Source organism: Malus domestica, chromosome 15 (genome assembly GCF_042453785.1).
Source record: "Malus domestica chromosome 15, GDT2T_hap1".
NCBI lineage: Eukaryota > Viridiplantae > Streptophyta > Magnoliopsida > Rosales > Rosaceae > Malus > Malus domestica.
Window position 1 is genome coordinate 9571619 of NC_091675.1, and position 25711 is coordinate 9597329.

The window sequence follows — 25711 nt, forward strand, 5'->3', positions numbered from 1 at the left end:
AGAACTTTTTAAGTTAACCAACGTAGAGGAAGTGTTAACTTGGAATTTGCACTTGCCAACCTGAATGATCGGGTGTCAATGTGTTTCCCTCTACAAAGAGTTTCAATTCAAATTACAACTGGGCTTATTGTTTTAATCATCAATATAAGTTTGTTATAATGGAAATACTGTTTCGGCCGATATGTAGGTATACTTTTGGAGATTTTTAGTATGCCTGCGTGTATAGAGATTCTTGGTCATTTTAAGTTCGATTTTCGTTAAAGACGAATATAAATCACATTATTGCTAATTTATTATGATGCTAAACCCACCCCTCCTCCTTAGTATGAATACTATCATTTGTTCAACCAAAAAAAAAAAAAGTCTCTGAGATTGCTATAATTTATCAATTTGGTCATTGAGATTTAAAATCAATAGAAGTCGTCCATGAGTTTGTCCACTATCAATCATTTAGGTCATTTCGTAAAAATCTCCATTGAATCATTTAATCCTTTATTCAACATCAACATGCGACAAATCGTAGTAGAATTTTGTTATTTTTTCAATGCATGTGACAAATTAAGAAGGAATATTCTAGGCCTTGAAGTTTCACGTTGATAAATTTTCCCATGTGATGAAGCAGAGAAACGGACGACTTATAAATTTATCATTGATTGTGGAATTTGTCAATAGGATTGATTGATGACTATACAAACATGTGACAATAAGGAAATTAAAATGTGTTATTTCGAATGCTTCGGCCTATCATCCTCATCGCAAGCAAGATTAGGTGATGATCTTTCAAAATTCACGCTTGTCTTCCCTTCCAAGCCAACATTTCCTCTGGCTGGTTATAGCTAGGCCCATGGAAGATTTAGGGTTTTTGCTCATCACTGACCCATGTAACCCTAGGTAGCTAACTTACGAGTATGAAATGAGTCGTAAACTTGAACATCTGAAACGAGTGAATTATCGTATCCAAAGTTCGTTCTAGCACAATTTTTTCATTGAGAAATTAAACTGTGACAGAAATTTAAAGGGGCGGAGCCTACAACACGGAAACATCGCGACATGTCGTGCCTGAAGACAATAAAAACATTATAAAATATGCGACAAGGATGCATGCATGGCAATTAATTAAGAATGTAAGAGGGTCGATTTTTCTACCTCCATAGGCCCCTCAAGGCTCAAACTAACCCATCCATCTTTTACTGTTCCTTTTCCCCCGATGAACGTTAATCTCAGTCTTATCCTCTAAACAAATACCAACCAGATGCAGAACACTTCTGCTCCATTGCCCCCAAAGATCAGTCACGTGTCTGCACGTGATTGATTTCTTATCATTGATATAGCATGCGTGTTTTATCGTGAAATACATATGTATATGCAGTTAAGAATCGCTCTCGCGTGCTCTTAATTGACTAAACGCAACCATCCTCTAGAAATTAAAAGTAAAATTGTCTTACCCGTGCATCTGATCAATCAAGTCGGGTGTCCTTGGCTGGGATAAGACAAGGAATGCCTACTATTTTCACGTTTCTTTTTTTGGTACCTTTGGATGGATAATGACTAGTCCTTATTAACTAATTAGAAACATGGTGATGTACAAACATCAGGGTCCTTCTCCTAAAGCCCTAACAAATTTGCAGTTGGAATGTCAGGGATATTTTCTGAGGTCCAGCCCATGAGCGACCAACAAATTGGATAGGCCCAGTTTATTAGGCCCAGCCCAGTTAAAATAGTAGCATCGTAGGAGATAATATTCCCGTTAGAAACTTGAAAGCAGCAAAGTACAAATACAACTACAACTGAACAGTGTCAACAGAAGCAGACCACTCAATTCAAAGCTTCCCGCGGCGTTTCTGCAGGGTACGAACTCGCCGTACGACCTCCAGCCAATGAAATTCATGGCATCGCCGCTGCTCTTCTGCCATCCACTGGTGCGGTGGAGGGCTCCCATTGGCCCTCTCCGCCTATATATTCAACGCTGTTCAGTTCCTCAGCCGCAGCTGGTAAGCTAAAGCCAACCAAAACCCTAGCTTCTTGTGTGTTTCTCTGATAAAACTTTCACAACCCCTACAAAATTTCCTCTTTTTCTCTCAGCATTTTCTCAAGAATCATGGCCGGTTCACCTCCATTTCCCAGACGGTTTTTCAAGCCTTTGATTCCCGGGTTCGAATACGCAATCGTATGCTCTCTCTCTTTCTCCCAGTAATTTTCTTGTATGTGTAATACTGTAAATTTTAATGAATCGTGTTATTTTTCTGGGTTTTGGAGTTTATTCATCTCCTTTGTTAGATCAGATCATGCTTCCTTACTTTTATTTTGTTTAGGATTTCATCTCAAAAATTATTTCTCCTGAACCACATATATTGATATATATATTATATTTGGCCAAAAAACAACGAAAGATTTATGCTTTATTTAATGGAAAAAGAAAGGTACTTATAGCATTTGGGTGGAATATATAGCATTGACCATATCTTTCCGTTTATTTCGTAAATTCTAGCTGCAGGTTCATCCATGTATAACATAAATGTCGAGTTTTCATCACATCTTCCCTGTTTGATTGGTTAGGAAATGAGACCTAATGTTTTTATTCTGCTTATCAACAGTCACTTCCGGCGGGCTTTTCTCAAAATCTTAATGAAAGGAACATGAAGAAAGCGGTTATTGAAAGCTGCCAGGGATCATGGCAAGTTGGAGTTGCTAGGACTGGGGATGGAACCCTCTATTTTGAAGGCGGTTGGGAAGAGTTTGTGAAGTATCACAACCTGAAAGTCGGAGACTTTCTTGTGTTCAAACACCTAGGCCGCATGGTTTTCCATGTCAACGTGTATGAGCCACTCGGTTGCGAGAAAGCGTTTCCTCCTCCTCCTCCTCCTGCTGCTGCTGCCGCCGCTGCAACATCAACCTCGAGTCCTCTGTTCTTCCTCAAAAGCATTTCGGAAACTCATTCTCTACCCAGCAAGTGTTACGTGGTAAGTTTTATACCTTCCCTTCCCCGTACAAATGTGTCGCGATACCTCGGTGAAAGTTCTGAAGCTTTTTTCTTTGTTTTGTTGATTTTGGATCCTTTCTAATTCTCTAGTGAGTGTTCATGGCAGACTATTCCGTCGGAATTTGTGAAAGCCCATGGCCTTGGTGACAGAAAGAAAATGATCCTCAAAGTTCGGTTTGTTGGAGGAAAATGGCCGGTGGAACTTGGAACTTGGCAAGGCGGAAGGAGAGGTGCAGCCATTAGTCTTCGCACCGCAATAAGAACGAGAGGATGGTACAAGTTTTACGAGGACAACAGGCTCAAGATTGGAGATTGCTGCAAGTTTGTGCTGAAGGAGGTGCCGGATTCAAAATCGAAGCCTGTGATAATGGAGGTCGACATAAAACGCATGGTCCTGGGATCATCCAAGGCAGTTGTTAACTTCGAGTGATTTGGAGAAACATGACTTATGTACTCACTTATAACATACCTTAGGATTTAAGTAAAATATTTATCACAAGTATATTGGCCTCAAATTCTTTTCAGAACGATTAGAAATAGCCGATAAATTCATCGCGTGCCATGCCCTTGTTTCAATATTTTTTCTTCCTTTGTTGGAGGGTTAAACCAAGGTGATCCAACTGCTGCGATGAAGAGTTGCGTGGAACCTGTTGTGCTTTAGCCGGACAATGAGACTGCTTGAAATTTAACTCATACCGTAAACTTGAACAATGTAGACGATATTGAAATTGTTCCATGAAGATTTGAAGGCCATCTGCAAGAGTTTCATGGTTAATGCATAAGAAATGCAGTGACAGATATTCACAAAACATGTCCATGAATTAAGGAAAGAATTGAACCTTGAACTGAATCTCCAAATCAACTCCGAGATCACGCGTCCATCTCCCTAATCTGCATTTTTCTGTACAAATCCAAATCCAAATGCCCCGAAACTGCAATTTTCCATTCAAATCCAAATGTCCCTGGAAGGGTAACTGCTCCAATCACTTTCCCTCCTCTTCCGGTCTTCCCATTTTCAGGAAATATCGCTAGGAATTTGATGGTCCCTCAGCTGCTTTCCAGACACTCTTCATCTAAAGCAGGCAACTGCATCGAGCCTGTCATCTTGAGCTTGTTGCTTAATTCGTCCAACACAGTGTATATCTCTTCTGATTCAGGGTGCGTCTTGTCGGCAACGAGAAACTCATGAATTACATCTCCAATCTCGATCATGCTACATCCAGGTAGCTTGCAAATACTTGCGTTAACCATTGCCTCCCGAACTGCTTTAACCCTGTCAAACCTTCGTGCTGCAGCGTACATATTTGCTAACAGCACGTAGGAGCCCCCATCCATTGCTTCTAAGTTGAAAACATGATCAGCCGCCCACTCTCCTACCTCAATATCACCATGAATGCTACAAGCATTAAACAGTGATCCCCATACAACTACATTTGGTTCAATATCCATCCTCTCAATAAGCTTCCTTGCTTCTTTCAAAAGTCCAGCGCGCCCAAGAAGGTCAACCATGCAACCGTAATGCTCAACTTTTGGGGCAATCTTATAAGTTTTCACCATCAAATCAAAGTATTGTCTACCTTTTTCAACCAAACCAGCATGTGCACAAGCATGTAAAATCGAAAGGAACGTTGCACTATCTGGCATGACACCTGATTTTCTCATATCATCAAGGAGCTCTATTGCAGATCCAGCCTGCCCATTTGACGCATATCCAGAGAGAATAGCATTCCATGTTGCAACAGTTTTCTTATCCATTTGATCAAACACGTCTCTAGCTGCTTCAATGGAACCACATTTTGCATACAGGTCTACCAAAGATGTACCTATAAACACATCCCAAAGTCCATTCTTCTCTGCGAATTTCCGAACCCAGTTTCCTATATTAACAGCACCCATTTGAGCACAAGCGGACAACAAGCCTGAAATCGTGAACGTATCGGCCTTAACATCCAAACAACACATTTCCCTGAAAACATCAATTGCCTCTTTCGACGAGCCGTTGAGGGAATAGCCACTTATCAAAGAGTTCCATACCACAGCATTCTTCTCAGGCATTCCCTCAAACACTCTCTTTGCATAATCCAAACACCCACATTTTGCATACAAATCAACAAGTGCAGCTCCAACTTTCACATTTGACCCAAAAGTCACCTCTTTTCTCAAAAACCCATGAATCTCTCTTCCAAATTTCAAGTTTTTCGAAACCGTGCAAGCCGAAATCAATGCCAAAACCGCACTTTCATTGGGTCTAACCTCTCGCACTTCCACCATCTCCCTAAAAACCTCACAAGCTTCAAAAACCATCCCGTTTCGAGCATAACCCATTATCATGGAATTCCAGAAAACAACATCCTTCGCCGTATATTCATCAAACACCTGCCTTGCACCCTCAATTTTTCCACAAACCCCATAAAAGTTCAGCAAAGAAGTACACAAATACCTGTCGAAGTCAAACCCGATTCTCACAACCACACCATGAACCTCCCTCCCTTTGTCCATATCCGATTCGCTAGCGCAAGCCTTCAACACAAAAGGGTAAGTAAACCTGTCGCCCAAAGCATTTTCTTGCACCCTCATCATGTTATAAATCGACAGAGCAACAAATGGGGTTTCTGATTGGGAATGTGCTCTGATGATGGAATTGTAGACGAAAACGCTTGGTTCTTGAGTTCGAATCAATAAGCGGGTGGCGTAGTTCAGAGACTGAGGGAGTAGGAAGGAATTGGTGATCTGGGTGAGGATGAATTGGTTGTAGGAAAGGCCCGAGATTATGGATTTGGCGTGGATCTGCTTCAGTTGTTGAAGGCTTGTGCAGGTCTCGATGAGAGTTAGGAGGGATTTGGGGACCTGAGATTTCATTGGGGAATCAACGGATCGCCGGGAATGTTTAGCTCTTACCCCGCTCGACCCGTCACCGTAAGGCGGCGGGGAAAGAAGGAGGGAAACGAAGAGCCGGGCTAACGTTTTTAAGTAACGGCATTTTCCCGACTCTTGAACTAAAATGACGTTTATACCCCTGATTCGGTATCTCCTTCCTCCTCCCTGTCCCTGAACATAATTCGCAAGTGTAACCTCCACTGCGCCAACCAAGAAAATGAGTTTATAAACATAAAATTTTCTCTGTTGCGATGCGAATGGTTGATATCGTTGATAATTCGAACTTACACTAGTTTGTTATTAATTATTATACGGTCGATATGCAGTCGATATTTTGTTCCACTCTAACCCATTAATTCGGCACGTTTTCTCGTACGACGGCTCAAGGGTTTCATATTAATTTTCCCAGTTCAATCAATACAATGCTTCAGAATAAGATGCAAATTTTACAAACACTCGCTCTGATCCTACGTCTTTTCTCACTGCTGAAAGAATTCGCGAATTCCAATTTCCATCCCCCGTCGGTTTAAAACAACAAAAAGCCCACAAATGTTCCGGCTAGGCAAGAAAAAACACACATCCATGATCAAATATGTATGCAACAATCATCCAACACAATGAAGACTCGAATAATCTGCAGCAAACATGTTTCTTTCGCGTAAATAAAACGTAGCCAAATTGATAGAGGTTAACAACTTATTTCACAACATTTGTGTACAAAACTGCAACTACGAATCTAAAATACACAACAGAGAACACCCTACTTTTAAGAATTTGATTCTCAGGACACATGGATGCGTTCCTCCCGCTGCCAAATTAAAAAACATATGGCATTGTTTACTGATGCTGAAAGCATTAACCTGGTTTGAGCTAATCCGGCCGATGTGGTGGGTGGAAAGAACCATCATGCAGTCCCAACAACACGAACATGATATGGGGGCCCGCGGCAGAATATTGGCTCATCGGATGATTTTGTTCTTGCACGAGCCCTGAGGATATCATTAGCATCATCAATCACTGAGGCAGCTACCAGTGTGTACTCACCCGGGACAAGAAAATACAAGGAGAAAGAATGCTTAATTTCTTCAAGTGGTGGAACCTCCACAGTGATCCCGCTCAAAACACCTACGTATGAATTCAATTATCGCACAACACGAGTGAGATTCTATTGCAAATTTCAGGGGAAGTTCTAATGAAAATGACTTCTAAACAAACAGTTCAGAAATAAACAAAAAAATAGGCAGGATTCAACATTTGATAACCAATTAACCAGGTACTAAAATGCTTATTTCCGAAAAATTTACCTGCTCACACGCACCTACACATAATAGAAGAGTGAATATCTCTAAATACTAAAACAGGCTTGTGAAAAAGGGATAATCATAGAACATTACCAGAATACAAGACAGTTGCCTTTGTACACTCTATACAATTCTCTCCAGCAACGTCTCTGCATGTAATGCTAAGACTCATTTTGATCATCTCCTTCGTGTTATTACGAACCATAACTTCCATTGGAGTCATTTCATGCGCCAGCACAGAACCCTTAGCTGCAGAAGGGTGAACTTGAAAATTGGCCTGTGCGTGTGAACCAGAATTTTCAGGTGCAAGGCCGTTTCTAGAAAGCCTGAAGCAAAATGTCAATGGATCTGGCAGCAGTACATCCATAACAGATGTCTGAAGGGCTGCCTGTATAGCATCCTTGATATTCAATTCTCCAGAGCTGCTTCGCCCTGATTGCCACCTAACCTTTATCTTAGATATGAGGCTCTTGATAGAAGCATTAAGTTCAGCTTTAGTATTCCGTTCCGAGAAGCTTGAGTTTCTGCCACTAACAGCCCCATCTGCCAGATTATCCTTCACAAAAAACGAATCATCAAGAACTGGTAGTTTAAAATGCTCCAGTGGTATCAGTACCCTCGCAGAACAATCCCGATCAATTCTTGTTTTAGGGTAACCATATTCAGTGGCATCTTGATCACCAGAAAGTATATGCTCATGACTAGCGTTCTCCAGCTGGACAGAAACAGTAATTTCAAACACAACATCTGTGGGATTAGACAACTCGAGTTCAAGAAAGCGTAGTCCCCAGCTTCCTCTGAAAGGATCAATCTTCACCAATCTGTCCATCTTAGTAGGAGAACCAAGAGCTTCAGTAGGGCTATTCTCAATATCAACTGGTTTTGGAAGGTTGACACCCACTTGTGCAGGAATCTCCATCGAAAGCAGACGAGCCTTTACAAAAGACAAACCCTGAAGAACACAAATCTGCAAAGGAACAAGAAGGCGCCTGCCAGGGGGGATAGCAGATTTATCTGTTGGAGGATCTCCAGCATGTGTCAGAGGCCCTGAGAAACAAAATGAAATGCATTAAAGAAATCAAGTCACAGAAGTTAATGGTACTTGTAGTCACTACTCAGGAACGAGGTGGCACAGGGGAGGTACAAATGATAAATGACAACTGCAGCCAGTTAGAATGGACAGTTCAGAAAATGGTTTAGCATTCAGGTTCTTATTATATATACATAACAATTGAAAATAAAGAGGGCTTACTATATATACTTGAACATCAGAAGATAAGAGTAAATATAAAATAATGCACATAATTCACCTCATTTTAGCTCTATACAATAATGCGTGTGTGTGTGTGTGTGTGTGTGAGAGAGAGAGAGAGAGAGAGAGAGAGAGAGAGTACTATATTGGTTATGGATTTATTAATACCTGCATAATGGATTAACAATATGGGGTTACTTCCATCCTTAGACTGCCTCGCAGTGCTTCCAGAGGCACTCCTGCCTGCAGCAGTCTCAGGATCTGCTATGACATGGCGCCAAGCTTTTAAGGTCACAGGTATAGTCACTTCGGCCCCAGGCCTCAAAGGAAGGGCTGATTTTAAGGTTTCAGAGGCAATCGAGATAACAGAATCTTGGTTTTTTCCTGATAATGATACATGTGCTTGCTCAACTGGAACTGTACCTGCATTAGCCAGACTGATCCACACATCACGAATTTCACCTTCATGAAGAATGATTGCACCATCACCACCAACTACACGTGAAACCAGCAATGGTAATGGTGGTACCACAGAAATGTTCGGAACAGATATATTTTTCAACCTCGCAGACCCACAGCATCTGAAAGGGTCAGAAAGCACAAGTCCTTGTGTAGCTCCAAGAAGCAGATTATCAACATCCTTAAACAGGTGTTCAGTAATAACACCAAAGCAGTGGACAGTGCACCCAGGAATTGTCACTGGCCCAACTGCAATCGGGATCCCAGATAAGGTGATCACTTTTGATGAATTGGGTGGAAGATTTACAGTAACAGGAAAAGCATCAAAATTTCCTGAAGGCACTGAGAGATAAATGCTATCAACCCTCAAATCAAAGCCACATGGGTTTGCCAGTTCGACTAAAATCTGAACAGGTTCTCCAACAATCCAAATGAGGTCCTGTTTGGCGTTACTATTTGTGTCTCCCTTGCTGAATGGTGTATAAATAAACGGACCAGTATTAGCAGCTCCTGCCCACCAGTCTTCTCTTGCTGGATTGCGCTTTACAATGTCCATTTGTGAAGGATGGAGAGGAAAAGAATACAATCTAGAAGCAAAGAAGATGATTAAATTAGGGAACTCATACTAATATTAAGTGACACTTACAATAAAAGCACTAATGATTATTTGTCCATATTCAGTCAAGATCAACTTGGATATGGGGAGATTCTTAGAGGAACAAAGGAATAGAGTTTTACTCATCCGCAATATGAATAGAAGACTACATAGCTACACAAAAGGTTCTGAGCGAATCACAGTTCTACAAAAACTATATAGGTAAACAAAATATTGTTTAAAAAAAATGATGCTAATAAAAGAAGCCTCGAGTTGTTGAAAACAAAACAAGAGAAAGGACTCTAGCATCCATAAGAACATTAACAAGCTGGTCAGAGCTAGGAGGTATCTACTTCTCATTGCTGCATTTTAATGTTAGAGAAAAAATATCTGTCAGTATTCAGTAATTCACATAGCAGAATAATCCTCCTCACTGACAGATTAAATGTATTTAGATAGCATTTAATCATACATCAAAAACTTATGTTAAAATAAATGGTAATTAGTTCAACCCTAGTTATCATGGTGTCTCGGTGCAACTATATACTTGTCTTGCAGCAAAGACTATGGAGAAAAATTACCTATAGGACAGCAAATACTATTGTTGTTATTAGTCTTCATAAGTAATAAAATGTTCATGCATTAACAGGAAAAATGCTTAGGTACTCGTGAAAACCTGATGAAGGGTAAAGCAGGGTCAGCACAGCGAGTTCCCGAGGGCAACCTATCTGCTGAATTTGAAAGTGCACTAGCAAGACCATTTTGCCCAGCAGGTGTAATTAAAGGATAATATGATCTTAGTAATCTTGCAGCTGCACCCCAGGCAGCTAGAGGATCTCCTGCACGGACAGCGGATAGCAGAATCTCTCTGAGTACAACCATCTGTAGTGTGCTCCACTGAGACTCAAAAAGAGAGACTACTGACTGGTGGAGCATTTTCCCACCCTCTGCAAGATTTGACCCGATTTCCTTCTGTGAAAACAAAATAAGAATGAGTAGCTAAAAACTTACTACGAATATGCTCACAATCAAAACCACACGCTATATAAGAACGTTACTAAAGAGTAATAACGCAAGACAGTTACTAGGGAATAAAACTCTCAACCATATTCTTCATTTCCACTATTCCAAAATACAACAGAGAAGAGACTGATATGTGCCATCAATGATCAAGACCTCAAATTCACAAAGTAAGCATAAATTCCATCTCAAAAGACACATTAAAGCATGTGCAGAAGCATGCAGACAGACTGAAATGCTAAATATGACCAGGAATCATTTGCTTAACACTCACTTTAGGAAGCAAATCTTCAGAGATGGAAGCTCTACTTTGAACACGGTAGGCTCTTGTTGTCATTGCTAAAACTTGCATTGCACTAATGGCAGCCAGTCTATTATCCTGCTGTAGATATAACTGAGCCACTTGCCTTGAGAAAAAAGCAGCCTTTCGCTGATAACCAAGAGTACCATATAAACGAGCTATTTCAACATATAATACAAGTCTATCACTGGCATCAATCAGAGATTTAGCACCATCTGCTGCACTTGTAAGTAGTTCCACTACCTCCTTAGCCAGCTCCCGTCTGCCACAGTAAAACCAAAAACAAATTCGTAGGAAAGTGTAAAATCTAACTATTTCCGAAGTCTTTTTGTCATCTCATGGACATAAATGATCATAACTGGAACTCTTATGGAGCACCTACTTCAACTTTTAGAGATAGAATTCAATTTATTTATCATCATTTACCGAGAACGGAAGATTAAAAGTCAGACTCATAGATAGAAACAGTACACGAATAAGATCCAGTCAGAACGTTATCCAGTAAAAACAGAAGATGCATCTAATACAAGCTGAGTGCATCAAATTATAAAATTTTGATAAACAAAACATACCTGCAAAGAAACCTTGCCAGTTTCAATGTAGCCTCTAGTTCAAATGTTAAGGGTGAAACTCTGCACATAAATAATTAATAAATGTAACAGTTAAAAGAATGCATACATTAATAAAGCAACAGCCATCTAAATGCAATAGCATCTAGGAATTACCTTTGAGCATTTTCTTGTATAAATGACTTCCTGTAGTGCAAGATGACACTACTGTATCGATATCTAACTTCATCATCGACACCTGAATCCCTTTCGCCCATTCGATCAATCTAACATGTTTATATAAGTCAGTAAGTAGGAAATCTAAGCAACAAATAAACCAGGAAGCCATGAAAGCCTATTGCGTTATCAAACACAGGTAGCCATGCAAAAATCCAGAGAGTGAGCCATTACCAGTAAGGCACAGACACTGCCCTCCAATGCACCAGCATACCAGAAAAAATCTCCGGTCAACCTAGCAAGTTCTAGTGCGGTAGAGTAATGAGCATTGGCATCAACAGGTGATCCTGCCAACAAGCAATAATCACCCATTGTCTTCTGCGCTCGCCCGAGCCTCCGCTTCTTCGCCTTTATAACCTGCCATTTTAAATTTTTTTTGTTCACTTCATCTTTCGGAAACATTTAACGCATAAATTCAGATACCAACACTCCGATTAAAACACTAACATTTCGATAAATACATACTAGACAACTAATTATTATAATAACAGAATAAATCCTATAGGACACCTAGACATGAACCTCCTCTGAGTTGAGAGTGGCTTGAGAATCCAAAGGCGTCTTGACAATGGTTCCTGCAGGCTCAGCTTTCAGCACCCATTTCTCGAACTCCATCAGCAGTGACGCCGCAATGTCCTGCATCATTGTCTGCAGGTGGAACTCCAGAGTCGCCCGATCCGCCGGCGGAAACAGCATCAAGTTCCCTCCTTTCTTGCTCCCATCCTCCAACTGTAATCCAATCAACACACAATAAATCCAAAAAGATTCGAAATTTCGAAGAGGAAAAAAGTAACAAATTGAAAACAATCGAGATTAGCATTCTCTGGACCTGAGAATCGCCGGGGCAGAAGGCGAAGCAGCGATCGACGAGGGCGGAGGAGTAGGCGCGGCGAGCCGAGTCGAATTGATCGATGACGGAGTCGAGATCGGGAGACGAGGGGCAGTGGCAGATGCCGATGACAGCTAGGGTTTTGCGATTGGACTGGAAGTCCTCCCACGGGGACGGTGGGGCCCCGCCAAGGACGAACTTGAATCGGAGGTTGCCGGAATCCCAGGGCTGGTGGGCGAAGGGGGACTTCTGGTGCTCAGTGTAGAAGGAGCTGATGGCGGAGAGAGGGATCGTCTGGTGGCGGAGCAGCATCGAGTGGTAATCGCGGAGGAGGACGGGGGGCACGTGGCCAATGGGGAGGACAGTCACACGGATCATGGAGCTGGTTTCGATGCTGACGTCCGGCTCCATTTTGGCGGTAGATCGGAGGGTGCAGGGGGACTAGGTGTGGGAGTGAGAGTAGAGAATCGGGAGCATGGGAGTGGAGACGTCGCTGTGAGGAAGACACAGATCGGGTTTAGAGATTTTTGGTTAGTTAAAAGACGGAGGGTGGAGGAAAAGATGTTTGGTTGTAGGGTTATCCGGACTCTGGATCGGGGATAGATGTATCCTTGGATAAGTGCAGGACAGTTTAAGTAACAAACTAATCAATCATGTTTATTGCAATTTTGGACTCCATCGACATAGTTAATAACCTAATATGAACTCGGTCGATTTTCTAATTTAACATTTAATCTAATAAATTTATTGTTTAACAAAGAAAAAAAAATCTTAATATGAACCTTCACCATCTCCTTCAGTGCAATTTTCTCCAAAGCAACCGATGTGACCTTGCAACTAGTTTGATTAGGAGGAAACAAGTGCCGAAAAACAACGAGGGAAGTTAAGAAGTGTAATTCACACCAAATTTCAACAAATGTCCTGAAAAGCATCGCAACCAAATAAAGTAGTAATACATTAATAGTGTCATCCCAAATGTAAAGACAAACAAAATTTACCGATTGTTATGATTACAAATTTCATTAAAATTTTTCAAATTCAATGATTCGAATTTAAATCATTTTGCTTACAAATAAAAATAAATATCATTGTGTAAACTAGAATTTAATACCCGTTTATCAAGTGCCGTTGAATAGGGGTGGTAGTAGTGGATTGGCATTCGCGCCTTGTTGGGACGTTTGGAAACAAAAACCCTAATAGCCAAACGGAATTGAAATTACAACACGCACCAACTCTTCTTCTTCTTCTTGTTGAGAAGTTGCAGAGATCCCATGGCGGACAATCTTGATCAGTCCTTCCCCCTTCTTCAAGAAATCCTAAACTCGCTATCCCAATCAGTCGATCAACCCCAAACCTCCGTCTCAGAGCTCATCAGCTTCCTCAATTCAACCCTAGACGCTGCTCTGTCAGACCCAGAAAACGAAGACGCAAAAGCCAACGCCTTCCGAGCTCTCACGAAAATCCACCAATTCGTCTCTTCCCCGTCACTCGACCAGGTTTCGTTTCGTTAAAGTCGTCTGCTTTTGGTCCTTTGCTTGTTTGTGCAGTTTGATGTTTACCAACTGTTTGATTGTTTGCCCAGGCGATCATCGAAGCACTCTCCTTTGAGTTGCCAATGGCGGTTTCGAAGTTCGGAGGCGTCTCGGATGGATGCCTGGAGGTCGTTGAGTGCACCATTGATTGCTTTATATCAATGTGTAGTCCACGAGACATGCTTTCGATTCTTTGTGAGGTAAATATGTGGCCTTTTTAGTGACTTTTATGTGAACTTGATACTTGTTGTATTGATGATTTTGTTGGGTTTTTAGTTCTTTGATGATTTTTTGTTGTGATTGGGTCAGGCGTTGGCTCCCCCAAGTGAAGCAATCAGGGATTCTGGTTATATTGCGCCTCTTCTAACTGGGCTTTCGAAAGGTAATTTAAATGAGCTTAACTAATTAAATGGTTAACTAAACTAACAGTTGTATTGTTATCAGATGCATTTTGTGTTTCGTAGATTTAATTGAATTGTGCCAATTGAGTTGTTGCCAGCACTATTTTGTTAATTTTGTGTTGCTGTTTCTTTTGTTAATTTCAGTGTTTCTTTCCCTTCAGAGGCGTCACTTTGAGCAAGTGAAAGTGGCAGTTCCCATTATCGTTAAAGTTTTGAAGGGCCGGTCTTTGGAGTTGGAAGATGAAGATCCAGAATTTAAGAATTTGTTTGACAGAGCTATGGGGATTGCAAATTCCATACGTGCGGTTTGCCTAAAGTTGGTACATGACAAACTGATAAGATGGATGTTACTAGTTTAGCGATATTCTTTGATTCTTATATATTCTCTATTTGATCCTGTTGATGTTCCATGACACAGGAAGGTGTAGCAAATGAAAAGCTTCGTGCTCTACTTGGTCTTTATGTCTTACAGATTATGGTTGGCATCCTTTAATCAAAGTTTCAGTTTGACTTCTTTTTATCTTTGTTATATCAACAGAAATTCCAATCTGAACTCTATTACATATCAAGCCTCCCCTATTTGATTTGCTATCTTTCTGTTTTGCGTTTGTTTTCTTAAACACGCTGTTTATGTGCAGGCTGTTGTCAGCATGAATCATAATGTTCCAAGTTCTCAGCCGTTTGTTTTGCAACTGTCTAGTTTTTTCCCATTTTGTGGTTTGTCATATCTTGGTGTGATAACTGGGTCGGATGTTGACAAAATAACTAGGGCAGTAGTTGGAGGTAAATCCTTTCAATCAATGTTCCTTCCCTTGTATTCTATTATAGTTCACTCTATTTGTTACCCAATTGTTAGGCCCTTGATATTTCGTTTCTTTTCTTGTTCCTTTGTACACTCAGAAGATGAAGATTATTATATGAGTTGTTTATCCGATGTCAAATGCGGTGCACCTCTTTCAGGTTTATGTTTCTAAATGCTGATCACTCCATATTTATCAATTTTTTTTTGTAGCTCGACACTTTGTCAATTGATTTTTGTTTTTTTCTGTTGCTTTATTAAAGTGATCTGGGGCCATGCTTCTGATGACGTTGCTGGGGCTGCTGAGGAGGATTTGAATTCCGTCAAGGATGAACTTAAGGATAACCAGACTAAAAGGTGGCTAGCTGTTGGCATGCTAAAGCACATACTAGCTCCTGCCACTCTGCCATGGGAACTTAAAAGACATGCCATCAATTTCTTGATTTGCATTACAGATGGAAATATCTCCCACTGCGATGAACATAATGACTTCTCATCTTACACGACTTCCCTTTTTGCAGCTCTGCAGGTTGCCTCTTTACATCATTCTACGTTTTAGGAACTTATTTATCAAAGAGGAAGAGAATCTAATCTTCTTTTTTTCCCTCATATGGGCATAGGACATTTTAGGCTGTTCAAATGATCATCATGTACGCATCAGATACAGTGCTGAGGAAGAATGCCTTTGAAGCTTTCAAAAGGGTGAGGATTTGTCTTAGTACTTGCATTTGTCCAGTAATATAAATACGTGATGGTCTGATGCATTTTTCATAAGCAACTAATGGCTCAGTTTATGGTCATTTTGTAGTAAGCCCTTGCTTATCATGTACTCTACTTAATTTAGGTTCAAAGTAAATTATTTACGGTACCCTCTGAATATTACTGCTCATTTTGTCTACCAATCAAAATCAGATTATTGCTGATATTCCAGCTTCTCAGAGGTTCGACATGTTGAAGTCTTTGATCATAAATAGTAATTCTTCCTCGATGGTAAAACCTTTAGAGCCAGTTTTTGTGATATGTATTCCTTCATTTTTGTTGAATTATACTTGAAGCAGTTTTACCTAATGTGGCTGTTTCAACCATAGATTGCAATCCTTCTGGATATTGTTAAAGGAGAACTGCACAAGGAAAGCTGCCAAAGCGTGGGAAATGACGAAGTACCGCAAGCCAAACCACCTACATTGTTTTGGACTGCCAATGTCCTTGAATTGGTGGAGTTGATTCTGAAGCCCCCGGAGGGCGGACCTCCCTCTTTCCCTGAGGATACTGATGAGGTATTTCTTCAACTTGCTTTGTGAATATCTTTTCATAAGCTGCTTGTGGTAATGAAGTATTTATGTATGATTTACCAATATGTGTTGAGGAGTCTTTGTATGTCGTCAAGCTTCAAATCTAAGATCTCAACAACATCTAAATATAAGATATTACAATACTTAGCTTTCCTACAATTACGAAAAGTAATCTTAAAGGACTTCCAACTTGGATTTATCTTGCGCGACCATAAATTGGTGTAAATTAGGCAACCGGTAATCTTGTTTAACTGCTGCAACTACAATCTTCAATCTCTGCAGTTCTTGATACCCTGAAGTTACCTTTCTTTTCCTCCCTTCATAATATTGTTCGTCATTACCAACAATGGTATTTCATTGCATAGCTGTTTTTAATTAATCCCCGGTCAGATGAACTGAACATATGTATACTTATCTGCCTTGAATGTCGACGTTTTGTCTCTGTCAAATATATTTGAGGTTAAATTTGATATGTCAGAAATTCAGGACTAAGTAGTCTAATTATCATATTCTTTTTATAAGATTCATTTTCTCTGTCCTTGAATTTATCTCACTGTTTTTATTTTTTGGGTAAATATTTATCTCACTGTTCAGATGAAAAGTAAAACCCTTTATCTTACAAGATCTGTAATATTGTTCTACAGGTTCTGTCTGCGCTCAATCTGTACAGATTTGTATTAATTACAGAATCGACAGGTAAACGTATATCATCATTGAATTAATTAAAGCAAACATAATTTTACTATCAGAGGAGAAATTATTAGATTATGAGTCTGATTTGTACTCTGATGAAAAATTTGCACAGGAAAAACCAACCACACAGGAGTGATCTCCAGAAGCAATTTACAGAAAGCCTATAAGGGGTGGCTTTTACCCCTACGAACCCAGGTAACCGCCATGATGGCGGAGACCAGGAATGATTACGAGCTTCCAGTTGATGCACTTTGTACTTTAAACCCAATCGAGTTAGTTTTGTACCGATGCATTGAGCTTGTTGAAGATCAGCTCAAGCAACAGTCTATGTAACAGTCGTCATCACCTGCATATTTGTGTTTCTAGTCATTTACACCATTTACGGTGATACGAATGCGAAGTAATACGAGAATTTGTCTTGCTACCGGTTGTATAAACATAATTAGAGAGATAGGCACAAGGAGATGTACAACTGGGGATTGCTAAGATCCCTCAAGTTTCACAACCAAGCATCTTTATTCCGATTTTGAAATTACGATTGCTACTTGAAAGAACATGCGATCTATCTGAGTATGTAATTTTAATGATCTGTTGTATGAATTTTTTTAAGGGTAATAAATATTTCACCATTAATCAAATAGAATGAGAGACATCATCGATGACGAAAAGGATTTCACGATTGCAAATGCAACAAAAAGACAATTCAAAACCTAACCACTTCGAACCAAACGTAAACATGCTCTCGACAAGATCTTACATCACTTTCTTATGAACTTGCAAAACATAATGCTCTTTTGGCAAAGAAGCCTTATGAGACATCATGAAGATATCCTCATGGTCCTTTGCCCGGCGAACAAAAATAAAACCACAACCAAAACAAAACAAAAATATGACAACACAAAATAAACTATGATCCCTCAACGATGGGAGACCCACACCTAAGTTCCGAACCAACAGGAAAGATAAGCTCACAAGGCCTAAACTCTATGAGCCAGACCCGACATCGTCAAGACACACAAGGTAATTAGCATACCGTCATTGAAGACCATACAACGACAAGCAAACATGACTGTGAATCCCTCAAACAATTGCAATGCTCCACAAGGGAAAGACCACACCACTCATTAATGATGTTGCAATCGTTGGCAAAAAACCTACTATGAGTCACCTACAACAAACGTCGAGTTTCCTTAGCGTAATCCTTGACAAGCTCACTAACCACAAAATTACCACCTCAAATTTAAACAACAATCGTCGCTTTAAAATTCAGGTTGAGCAGTAAGTCATAACCGTTGCAAAAGCTTTCCTCAAATGGAGAGTGACCACATGTCCATAATAACCACAACCACAAAGACTCTTCTGGACAAAGCGAGACAGCATCCCTACTAAAAATTAGAAAAGAAAAATAAAGGATAAAAAAGGAATGTTGCCGACCCCAAGGCCAGATATCAGGGTCACGGTGGTAGGTTTCTTCTCCTTAATAGCTAAGGTTTTTTTTATTAGCACTTCAAAATCCCATTCTACACTCCTCATAAAGTGTATTTTTTTTTCTTTTAATTATAGAAAGTTTGGAATACCAAATGAGATATTTGAAGTGCTAATAACAATTCTCTAATTCAAAAACGGATTTTATTTGTTTGCGATCAAAATTCATGCCAATGTGGTACCTGTATTTCAATTTGGCTACTTGATTCAGTTGACTATTTTTCGTCTCATTTGGAAGTTTATGCTCACACGCAGCAATCAAAGAATCACACATCTGAGTCCAATAACATCAAATTAGGCAAAATAGACACAGATTATCGATAATTTACTCGATAATTCTTTTGAATTTGGAAATTAAAAGTATCTGATCACCCCATCTCCGCCCACTGTCTCCATACGCATCCTTATCCCCCCAACAACCCACCATTAAAAACACCCAAAAGATTCGGTGGAACTCGTACATGTTAGAAGGACTGTGTGGAAGGAGGAGATATATCTTTGTGTGGGTGGCTGAGATCCTTGACGATTCATTCATGTGTTCTCGGGAACAAGGCTACATACTATGTAGTTATAGTTTTACTTTTAACACATACGCAGAAGAAGTCAAGGTTTTACCATAAGACTTGTAATTACATAATTATACATTATTCAAAACAATTATTGGCAACATCTTCACTTCTGACTATTCACGGTAAGGTACAATGAAGCTTCGTCTGACCTTATTTAGAAGGACAAGGATTGTCTGCCCTCCTTGTTCCCGTGTCCTCCTGTTTTGTATGATCACGGTTAAGTCACGTTAACATTTTATATTATTTTTTTTATAGAAACAATAAGACAAAAATGAATAGTAATATGAAATGTTAATGTGACTTAACCGTAATTATACAAACAGAAGGGTATGGAAGGATACGGAAATAAGGAGGGTAGACAATCCTTGTCCTATTTAGAACGTCATTTTTCATGACTCTAATTGTACTTATGTTTTTGGTTTAATAAAATCATCTCCATCTTAAAAACACTCATGATTAATTTGTTTGTTTAATGTTTTGCAGGAGAATAAATTACTAATCATGAGTTTTGTATATACTTTAACGTACGCTTTTTGCATAAATAAATATGGCAGCAGCTTTGATCTCCAAAGTACAATTCGAGAAATACAACACACAGCAACTCAACCTCCATGACAAAAAGACCATAATTTTTTAATCCTTCAGAGTAATTTGGGTGTATTAACTGTAAAATTTTAGACAAAGATTTCACGATAAAATTCTAGAGTTTTAACGAAAAACTCATAGTACTGTTCACTTTAATGAAAAACTACATTTTTTAAAAAATCAAACCTGATACTATTCACTTTATCTTTTATTTTGTCCTTATTATTAAAACTCAAAGTTTTCAAACTTTTTTCATTAATTTTCCTATAAAATTGTTCAAGATACCCGATATTCTAGAACATCCAAAAGTCCCATTAAAAGCAACGCCCAACAAGATGCGTCCTTTTCTCCAACGTGACATCACTTTTATCATTTATTGGCACAAATTGACCGAAAAATTCTTTCATTTTAATCTATCAAATCAAATAATTCGTATCAAATCAAAATTTAATGCAACGATTACAAACAAAATTTCAACTTTAAAATTTATAATAACTTCAATTGAATCAAATTTCGAAAGCATAAATTCTCTGATTTAGCGGATTAGAAGGAAGAGATCTGTATATAACCTCTTTCCCAATTCACCAACTATTTTACCAAAATTAAAAGAGAAGGAGGGAGAGAGTTTTTGAAAACTAATCAAAATAAAAAGATACACGAGTCATTGACAATTTGACACGAGTTGTGGGACTGAAACTATAAATTGAATTTCGGATGAGGAAAAATACGACAACGTTTCAACTACAAAAAATGATACAATTTGGATGGATCTAATATAATTTCAACGCGAGATTGAGAAAACTATTGAGGGTTTACCCTAAAAAGCAGGAACCTGTGACATAAAAGCACAATCTCTACAGCCATTAGGCTTTAGATATTGCTAATTTTACTAATTTAACCCCCCATACAACTCCAAGCAACTGGCAACAGACCAGGTTAAATCCGTAACTTACCAAATACCCTCGACTTTCTACTTGTAGTAGTACCTACTGAAGTGAGCTCCTCTGGCGTGTGCTATGTTAGACAGGAGGACCGCTTTTCTTTCCTCAGCTCATCCCATATAGCATTTCGGAACCGGATTCTTCGACCGCCGGCACCATGTTCAAATCAGGCAGCAAGAAGGAATTATCCCGGGCCGGAACATCATTGCTTTCAACGCAAGAATCCAATCGCGGGTGTGGACTTGGAGGCAAATCCGAAGGAATGTAGTATGCAGTGGTACTAGAAGAAGCTATTCTCTCATGGGGTTGGCTGGAAATTGCTTTCCCTGCTCCGTCAAAGTTTGCACTCAAATTCCTTGCAGAATGCAAGTCCAAATCAATCTGCAAAGACACAAATCGGATAGAAAATTAGGCGAAAATCCGTAAAACTATAAGATCCAATCCATAATTTATGTAAATTAACTAGAATCTGTCTCTCACCTTGATTCTCTTAAAGTTGACATTTTTGGCTCTTTGCTCCTTGAAAGTTGCTTGTAAGGTCGCTATTTCCTTTTCCAGATGTGTCCTTTCCTTCAACAACGAACTTTCCTGCTCTTTAAGCTCAGCATATGTCTGACAAAATTACAACCAAGTCCATGTCAACAAAACAAACTTCAAATTAAGTCCTCCTATTAATTGCAGATTACGAAACGGCCCATTAATTATTAAATTCTTACAATTATATTCCTTTGAATAGTGTAAGGGGACAAAACAAAATTTGGGGTTTAGTGTTTACCTTCTTTCTCCTTGCCCTCTTGGCGGCATTGGTGGTGCTGGTGGATTCATATGTACCATTACCCTGAAATTTCAATCCAAAAACCACATTTCAGCACATAAGCCCACCAAAACACAAAAAAAAAACAATATCAAACTAGTAAAAACTATCGGATAAAGTTGTCCGACCACATCATTCATATGACTCGTCTAACAAAAAACATTAAATTTCCAAAATTTAGTGTCATCCGACTCCACGATGATTCCCACCAGTGCGAGAGCTGCCCAAATCGGAATCCCACATCTGTATCCACTACCAAGCCTGCAATTTACCCAGCTATCGGCTACCCCGGATAAAGCTACTCCACGCCCAATGAAATGTAAGCTGGAATTTGACATCATCAAAATCCACGTGGCCACAACATGACAGGCTCCTTATTATATTCCTCACGTGACTTTCTCACATGACTTTCCTTCGCCATGGCCCTCCTCCAATCCAATCCCACATTACTCCTTTCAAATACCGCCTCTCCACTTGCTGACAACTCCAATCTATTTTCCAAAATCCCCTTAATCGAAAAAGTTTAAAAACTAAATAAATAATACGATATTTTCAATTAAAAGACGCTTCCTCACCAAACAATCCTAGACCCTTAGATTTGGAAGACCCAAAAGTACAATCCCCAGATCGACGGCCGAAAACCAGCCGGGTTTTTCTCGATCTCCAGAAAGTGCAAGAAAAAGGGTTTTTTAAAGGAGACAGCTGAACCGATTCCTGCACCCGCGCCACACCGGATAATTACTCCAACAACCCCCCACTAAAAACGCCACAACAAACCGAAACGCAGACCTATCACCTATCCCTAACGAAAAACTCACCGGACCCAGAAACTTTTAGTTACGACGGAAACATCGATAGTAAATCAAGTATTTTTATCCAAGGGTGAAAATTTTTAATTTTTAAAATATTATCCTTTTAATACACATAACCCACATAACTCATCATTTATATAAGGATACGTGGTATTCCATCACATTTAAAAATCTTTCCAGCAGACCTAACCACGCTTTTAAGATAGGCCCCACCTCACCACCACACACCACCCCTATTTATAAAATGACCGAAATGCCCCGCCCGGCTTCTTACTTTTGACTTGACGAGGGATCCGACTTTTGTCGCGAGCAAAAGGGATTCAGACGAGAAAAGTTGGCCGGGTAAAGGAAGCTTCGGGGTTTTCAAACTGCCGTAAGTTTGGAATTGACGGAAGTGTCCTTGGGTAGCAGAATCTAGGGCGGAGTCTTGGGAGGGTAGTTTGGTGAATATAAACAAGAATGACAGATGACCGGCGAAAGGAGCGAGACGAAAACGTGAGAAGGTCTCGATCTGCTACGTCACGTGAGCAAAATGCGAAAATACTTTGGCACGCCAGGGCATTTTCGGGATGAAGACACAAAAGCTATACCGTCCACGGCGACCGACGACAGTTTGACCATTAGCGATCGGCGAGAAAAACACAGAAGGAAGAATCTAAAACCGATATGACGAATTTGACCTCGCCAGCAGTAGCTGCTCAGGGGACGACAGCCGAAACGCGATACGAGCAAACAGAAACGTCCGTTTCGAAATCGAGCGTATACAAAAACGGAAAAAAAATTGACGAAGAAGGTAAATAAGTCGAAGGAAGAGGGACAAAAATGGTAAAAGTGACAAAGACGGCACGAAATGTGTCGTCCCACAGCCACGCGAAAAGCCTCATCAACTATAACAACACTGAGGCTCTCCGCTAGCGGCGCTGCTCAGCAGAGCTAGACGTAAATACGAAGCGCCGCCGGCCGCCGTGGGTATATCGGTCAATTAATAAATAGACTCGAAGAGTCATCGCTTCAGACACTGCGAGCAGAGATCAGCTAGCGGGAAATCCAAAGCACAAAAATCGAAAAGCACAGAGAGAGAAAGTGATATGGACCTTGGATCTGGGGCAGCTGGACTCTTCAAAGCCGTCGGCGGTGGCGGATGGAGAGCCGGTACCGCCGCTCCATGAAAGCGGTGTCGTGGGGCTGCATCTAGTGGTGGAATCGGCACCGTTCTTGCCGCTGTTCCTCTGGTGCAAGACGCCGCCGTCGAATCTGGAACCGGACGACGCCGCTTTGGAGCGTGGCATCCTTACACCCCACCTTAGCGTCAAAAGAGACTGCGACATCGGAGACGATGACCGCAGCGAAGACGACGGTCCCGCCGCCTGCGCCTGCTTGAGCCGCAGCAGTAGCTCGACCACGAGCACGTCGTCGGTCATCGCCGCCCTCGTCCAATCGTCTTGAACCACCATCTCTGAAGCTACAAACCCAGAGTTCTAGAGAGAGAGAGAGAGAGAGAGAGAGAGGGAGAGAGGGAGAGAGGGTTTTTAGAGAGAGAAAGGAGGGTGGCGGATGCGCGAGAGAGAGAAATGAAAGAGATAGAGAGCGGTTGGGGGGTTGAAAATATATATATGGTGGTGGAAGAAAGTGGGAGTCGATGATTCTTCCGGTTTTTTCAATTTTTTTTTGTTTTTTGTTTTTTTGGTGGCGTTGTTTGGGTGGGTCTGTGTGACTCTGACTCCTTTTCTTCTCTTTCTTTTTCAATTTTCTTTTCTCTATTTTTCCTTTTTTTTTTGGGTCCCACCGGTTGACGTGTTGCACTGACAACTTTCATTTTGTCATGGGTTCATTTCAATGGGTTTTTGCTTTTGGTGGGCCTTTGTAATGCCGGTCTTCCAAACGGCACCGTTTGAAGGTCCAACCCATTCCTCTCCTGTGCTTGAGACGACAACGTTTTTGGGTCCATCCCCCATTCCTGTCTTCGTTGTGTGGCAAAGGGGGCAAAAAGGGCGTGAGGATGACCTCTTCAAACTTTTCGGCCTATTATAATACGTTCTTGGCACAATGCCACTAATCTAGTCCTTAAGAATGTTTGATTCGATTCTCTATGATTTAAAATTAAAATGTCAAATAAAACCCCTATATTACGGTGAACATTTTAGTGGGTCTACTGATTACCATATTAGTTGCGTTGAATTGTGAACATTAAGTTTTATTTTGATGGTAAAAGTTTAATCATGCGTTCTATAGGTGGATTTGATTAGATTGAAGCATTATTAACGGATTGAAACTAACACACTGAATGACAATTCATCTTAAACATACATAAATATTAGAGAGAGGGATAAATATACTTAAAATTCAGTGACTTTTGAACGCCCTTGTTTGTTAATTCTTAGGGGGGATGTATTCAATCGGGATTTTGAAGGATTTTAATTCTTTTAATGAATCTAAGGGTATTCAATCATGATTTTAAGTGATTCTCTAAAATTGAAGGTGTATTCAATTAGAATTTTAAGATAGTTTATTAAAATCCGGGTGTATTCAATTAGGATTTTAAATAAATTTATAGCATTTCAGGTGTATTCAATTATAAATTGATTTTAAAGAATTTGATAAAGTTGAGGAATTAGAGGGAATTTGAAATATTTCGTAGTGTATTTTAAGCATCCACAAATCTCACCTCTCCCCATGAGATTTCGAGGGAATTGAATCAAAATTTTATATGAAATCTCTAAAAATCAATTAAACTCGATAAAAATCCATAAATTTATAAATCCATTAAAATCTCTTAAATTCTCAATTGAATACACCCCTCTTAATTTGAATTGTAAAATTCATATATTAAATAGTTTTTGTGATTTTACAATATCAATTCACATGATTTAGGCCTAATTTGACGTAAGTATTGAATATTTGTCACTTGTACTCACATTATGAAAGGAGAAAGAAACCAATTAAGCCCAACCTATAAAACCGCCAAATCCAATTTGCCTAAAATGGTTTAGGCGAGTTGGTATGCCCATTTTCTTGAGTGAGAGTGAATTTGAACAGTTCCAACGCAAACTTTAGATAATTATTGATTAAATACATGTATTTATTGCATTTAGTTCCGCAATTAATAATTTTCTTTTACTAGTTCGAATAAATAAATATTAGCATTGTCCCACACACCACTTGTGTGAATAACGGTGGACGTGGAAACTTTTACTGGTAATGTTTTTTATATATATTTTTTATGAGAGAAAGACATAATTTACAATTCATACAAAATAAAAAATAATTCTAATGTTTTGATGATATGTGGATGAGGAAAAGAGAAAAAACAATAATAAAAATTCTGTGCAAATTTATCTTAATGTTCATGATTTTATTTGAATTTTTTATTGAATACGAATAAAGATTAA

The 25711-nt window shown here is 39.7% G+C and overlaps 5 protein-coding genes and 1 long non-coding RNA gene across 8 annotated transcripts; 2 read left to right on the forward strand and 4 right to left on the reverse strand.

Moving 5' to 3' along the window:
• The first annotated feature begins 1766 nt into the window (after positions 1-1766).
• LOC103456234 (B3 domain-containing protein REM9) lies at positions 1767-3495 on the forward strand. The gene is made up of 4 exons (XM_070813311.1): positions 1767-1991; positions 2083-2167; positions 2595-2960; positions 3087-3495. The coding sequence occupies exons 2-4, from the start codon at positions 2099-2101 to the stop codon at positions 3408-3410; spliced, it is 759 nt and encodes a 252-aa protein (XP_070669412.1). The 5' UTR covers positions 1767-1991; positions 2083-2098; the 3' UTR covers positions 3411-3495.
• Positions 2433-6085, reverse strand: LOC103456236 (pentatricopeptide repeat-containing protein At1g08070, chloroplastic-like). Of its 2 annotated transcripts, XM_008395913.4 has the most exons (3): positions 3820-6084; positions 3450-3734; positions 2433-3374 (listed from the first exon to the last, which is right to left on the reverse strand). In XM_008395913.4, the coding sequence occupies exon 1, from the start codon at positions 5837-5839 to the stop codon at positions 4028-4030; it is 1812 nt and encodes a 603-aa protein (XP_008394135.3). In that variant the 5' UTR covers positions 5840-6084; the 3' UTR covers positions 2433-3374; positions 3450-3734; positions 3820-4027. The 2 variants fall into 2 exon arrangements, with proteins under 2 accessions (XP_008394135.3, XP_070669411.1); XM_070813310.1 differs by lacking the exon at positions 2433-3374 and having other exon boundaries at positions 3411-3734; positions 3820-6085.
• Positions 6086-6492: 407 nt separating this feature from the next.
• On the reverse strand, positions 6493-13022 carry LOC103456233 (trafficking protein particle complex II-specific subunit 120 homolog). 2 transcript variants are annotated; one of them, XM_008395910.4, is made up of 10 exons: positions 12400-13022; positions 12093-12299; positions 11745-11927; positions 11511-11620; positions 11358-11417; positions 10759-11047; positions 10141-10436; positions 8579-9456; positions 7252-8205; positions 6493-6982 (listed from the first exon to the last, which is right to left on the reverse strand). In XM_008395910.4, the coding sequence occupies exons 1-10, from the start codon at positions 12808-12810 to the stop codon at positions 6762-6764; spliced, it is 3609 nt and encodes a 1202-aa protein (XP_008394132.2). In that variant the 5' UTR covers positions 12811-13022; the 3' UTR covers positions 6493-6761. The 2 variants fall into 2 exon arrangements, with proteins under 2 accessions (XP_008394132.2, XP_008394133.2); XM_008395911.4 differs by lacking the exon at positions 12400-13022 and having other exon boundaries at positions 12081-12220.
• A 443-nt stretch (positions 13023-13465) lies between these two features.
• On the forward strand, positions 13466-17670 carry LOC103456232 (aberrant root formation protein 4). The gene is made up of 13 exons (XM_008395909.4): positions 13466-13895; positions 13982-14131; positions 14241-14313; positions 14477-14652; positions 14751-14810; positions 14971-15115; positions 15233-15292; positions 15395-15660; positions 15762-15833; positions 16044-16121; positions 16220-16408; positions 17068-17119; positions 17229-17670. Exons 1-13 carry the CDS (start codon positions 13671-13673, stop codon positions 17447-17449), a joined length of 1767 nt encoding a protein of 588 aa, XP_008394131.1. The 5' UTR covers positions 13466-13670; the 3' UTR covers positions 17450-17670.
• Positions 17430-18280, reverse strand: LOC139192235 (uncharacterized). Its single transcript, XR_011576225.1, has 2 exons — positions 18150-18280; positions 17430-17462 (listed from the first exon to the last, which is right to left on the reverse strand). It is a non-coding gene; the product is annotated as an uncharacterized lncRNA (long non-coding RNA).
• A 2157-nt stretch (positions 18281-20437) lies between these two features.
• Positions 20438-23972, reverse strand: LOC103456231 (uncharacterized). Its single transcript, XM_008395908.4, has 4 exons — positions 23417-23972; positions 21472-21534; positions 21177-21308; positions 20438-21077 (listed from the first exon to the last, which is right to left on the reverse strand). The coding sequence occupies exons 1-4, from the start codon at positions 23774-23776 to the stop codon at positions 20802-20804; spliced, it is 831 nt and encodes a 276-aa protein (XP_008394130.2). The 5' UTR covers positions 23777-23972; the 3' UTR covers positions 20438-20801.
• Positions 23973-25711: the final 1739 nt, after the last annotated feature.

Excerpts from the sequence above, each read along its gene's own strand:
- LOC103456234 (XM_070813311.1), top strand. The coding sequence starts at position 2,099 with ATGGCCGGTTCACCTCCATTTCCCAGACGGTTTTTCAAGCCTTTGATT. Across the intron at positions 2,168-2,594 it reads CCGGGTTCGAATACGCAATC|TCACTTCCGGCGGGCTTTTC; the intron begins GTATGCTCTCTC and ends GCTTATCAACAG. Across the intron at positions 2,961-3,086 it reads TACCCAGCAAGTGTTACGTG|ACTATTCCGTCGGAATTTGT; the intron begins GTAAGTTTTATA and ends TGTTCATGGCAG.
- LOC103456236 (XM_008395913.4), bottom strand. The coding sequence starts at position 5,839 with ATGAAATCTCAGGTCCCCAAATCCCTCCTAACTCTCATCGAGACCTGC.
- LOC103456233 (XM_008395910.4), bottom strand. The coding sequence starts at position 12,810 with ATGGAGCCGGACGTCAGCATCGAAACCAGCTCCATGATCCGTGTGACT. Across the intron at positions 11,418-11,510 it reads ATACAAGAAAATGCTCAAAG|AGTTTCACCCTTAACATTTG; the intron begins GTAATTCCTAGA and ends ATTTATGTGCAG. Across the intron at positions 6,983-7,251 it reads GGCAACTGTCTTGTATTCTG|GTGTTTTGAGCGGGATCACT; the intron begins GTAATGTTCTAT and ends ATTCATACGTAG.
- LOC103456232 (XM_008395909.4), top strand. The coding sequence starts at position 13,671 with ATGGCGGACAATCTTGATCAGTCCTTCCCCCTTCTTCAAGAAATCCTA. Across the intron at positions 13,896-13,981 it reads CTTCCCCGTCACTCGACCAG|GCGATCATCGAAGCACTCTC; the intron begins GTTTCGTTTCGT and ends TTGTTTGCCCAG. Across the intron at positions 16,122-16,219 it reads ATAGTAATTCTTCCTCGATG|ATTGCAATCCTTCTGGATAT; the intron begins GTAAAACCTTTA and ends TTTCAACCATAG.
- LOC103456231 (XM_008395908.4), bottom strand. The coding sequence starts at position 23,776 with ATGGTGGTTCAAGACGATTGGACGAGGGCGGCGATGACCGACGACGTG. Across the intron at positions 21,535-23,416 it reads CCAGCTGCCCCAGATCCAAG|GGTAATGGTACATATGAATC; the intron begins GTCCATATCACT and ends TTGAAATTTCAG. Across the intron at positions 21,078-21,176 it reads TCAACTTTAAGAGAATCAAG|ATTGATTTGGACTTGCATTC; the intron begins GTGAGAGACAGA and ends GTGTCTTTGCAG.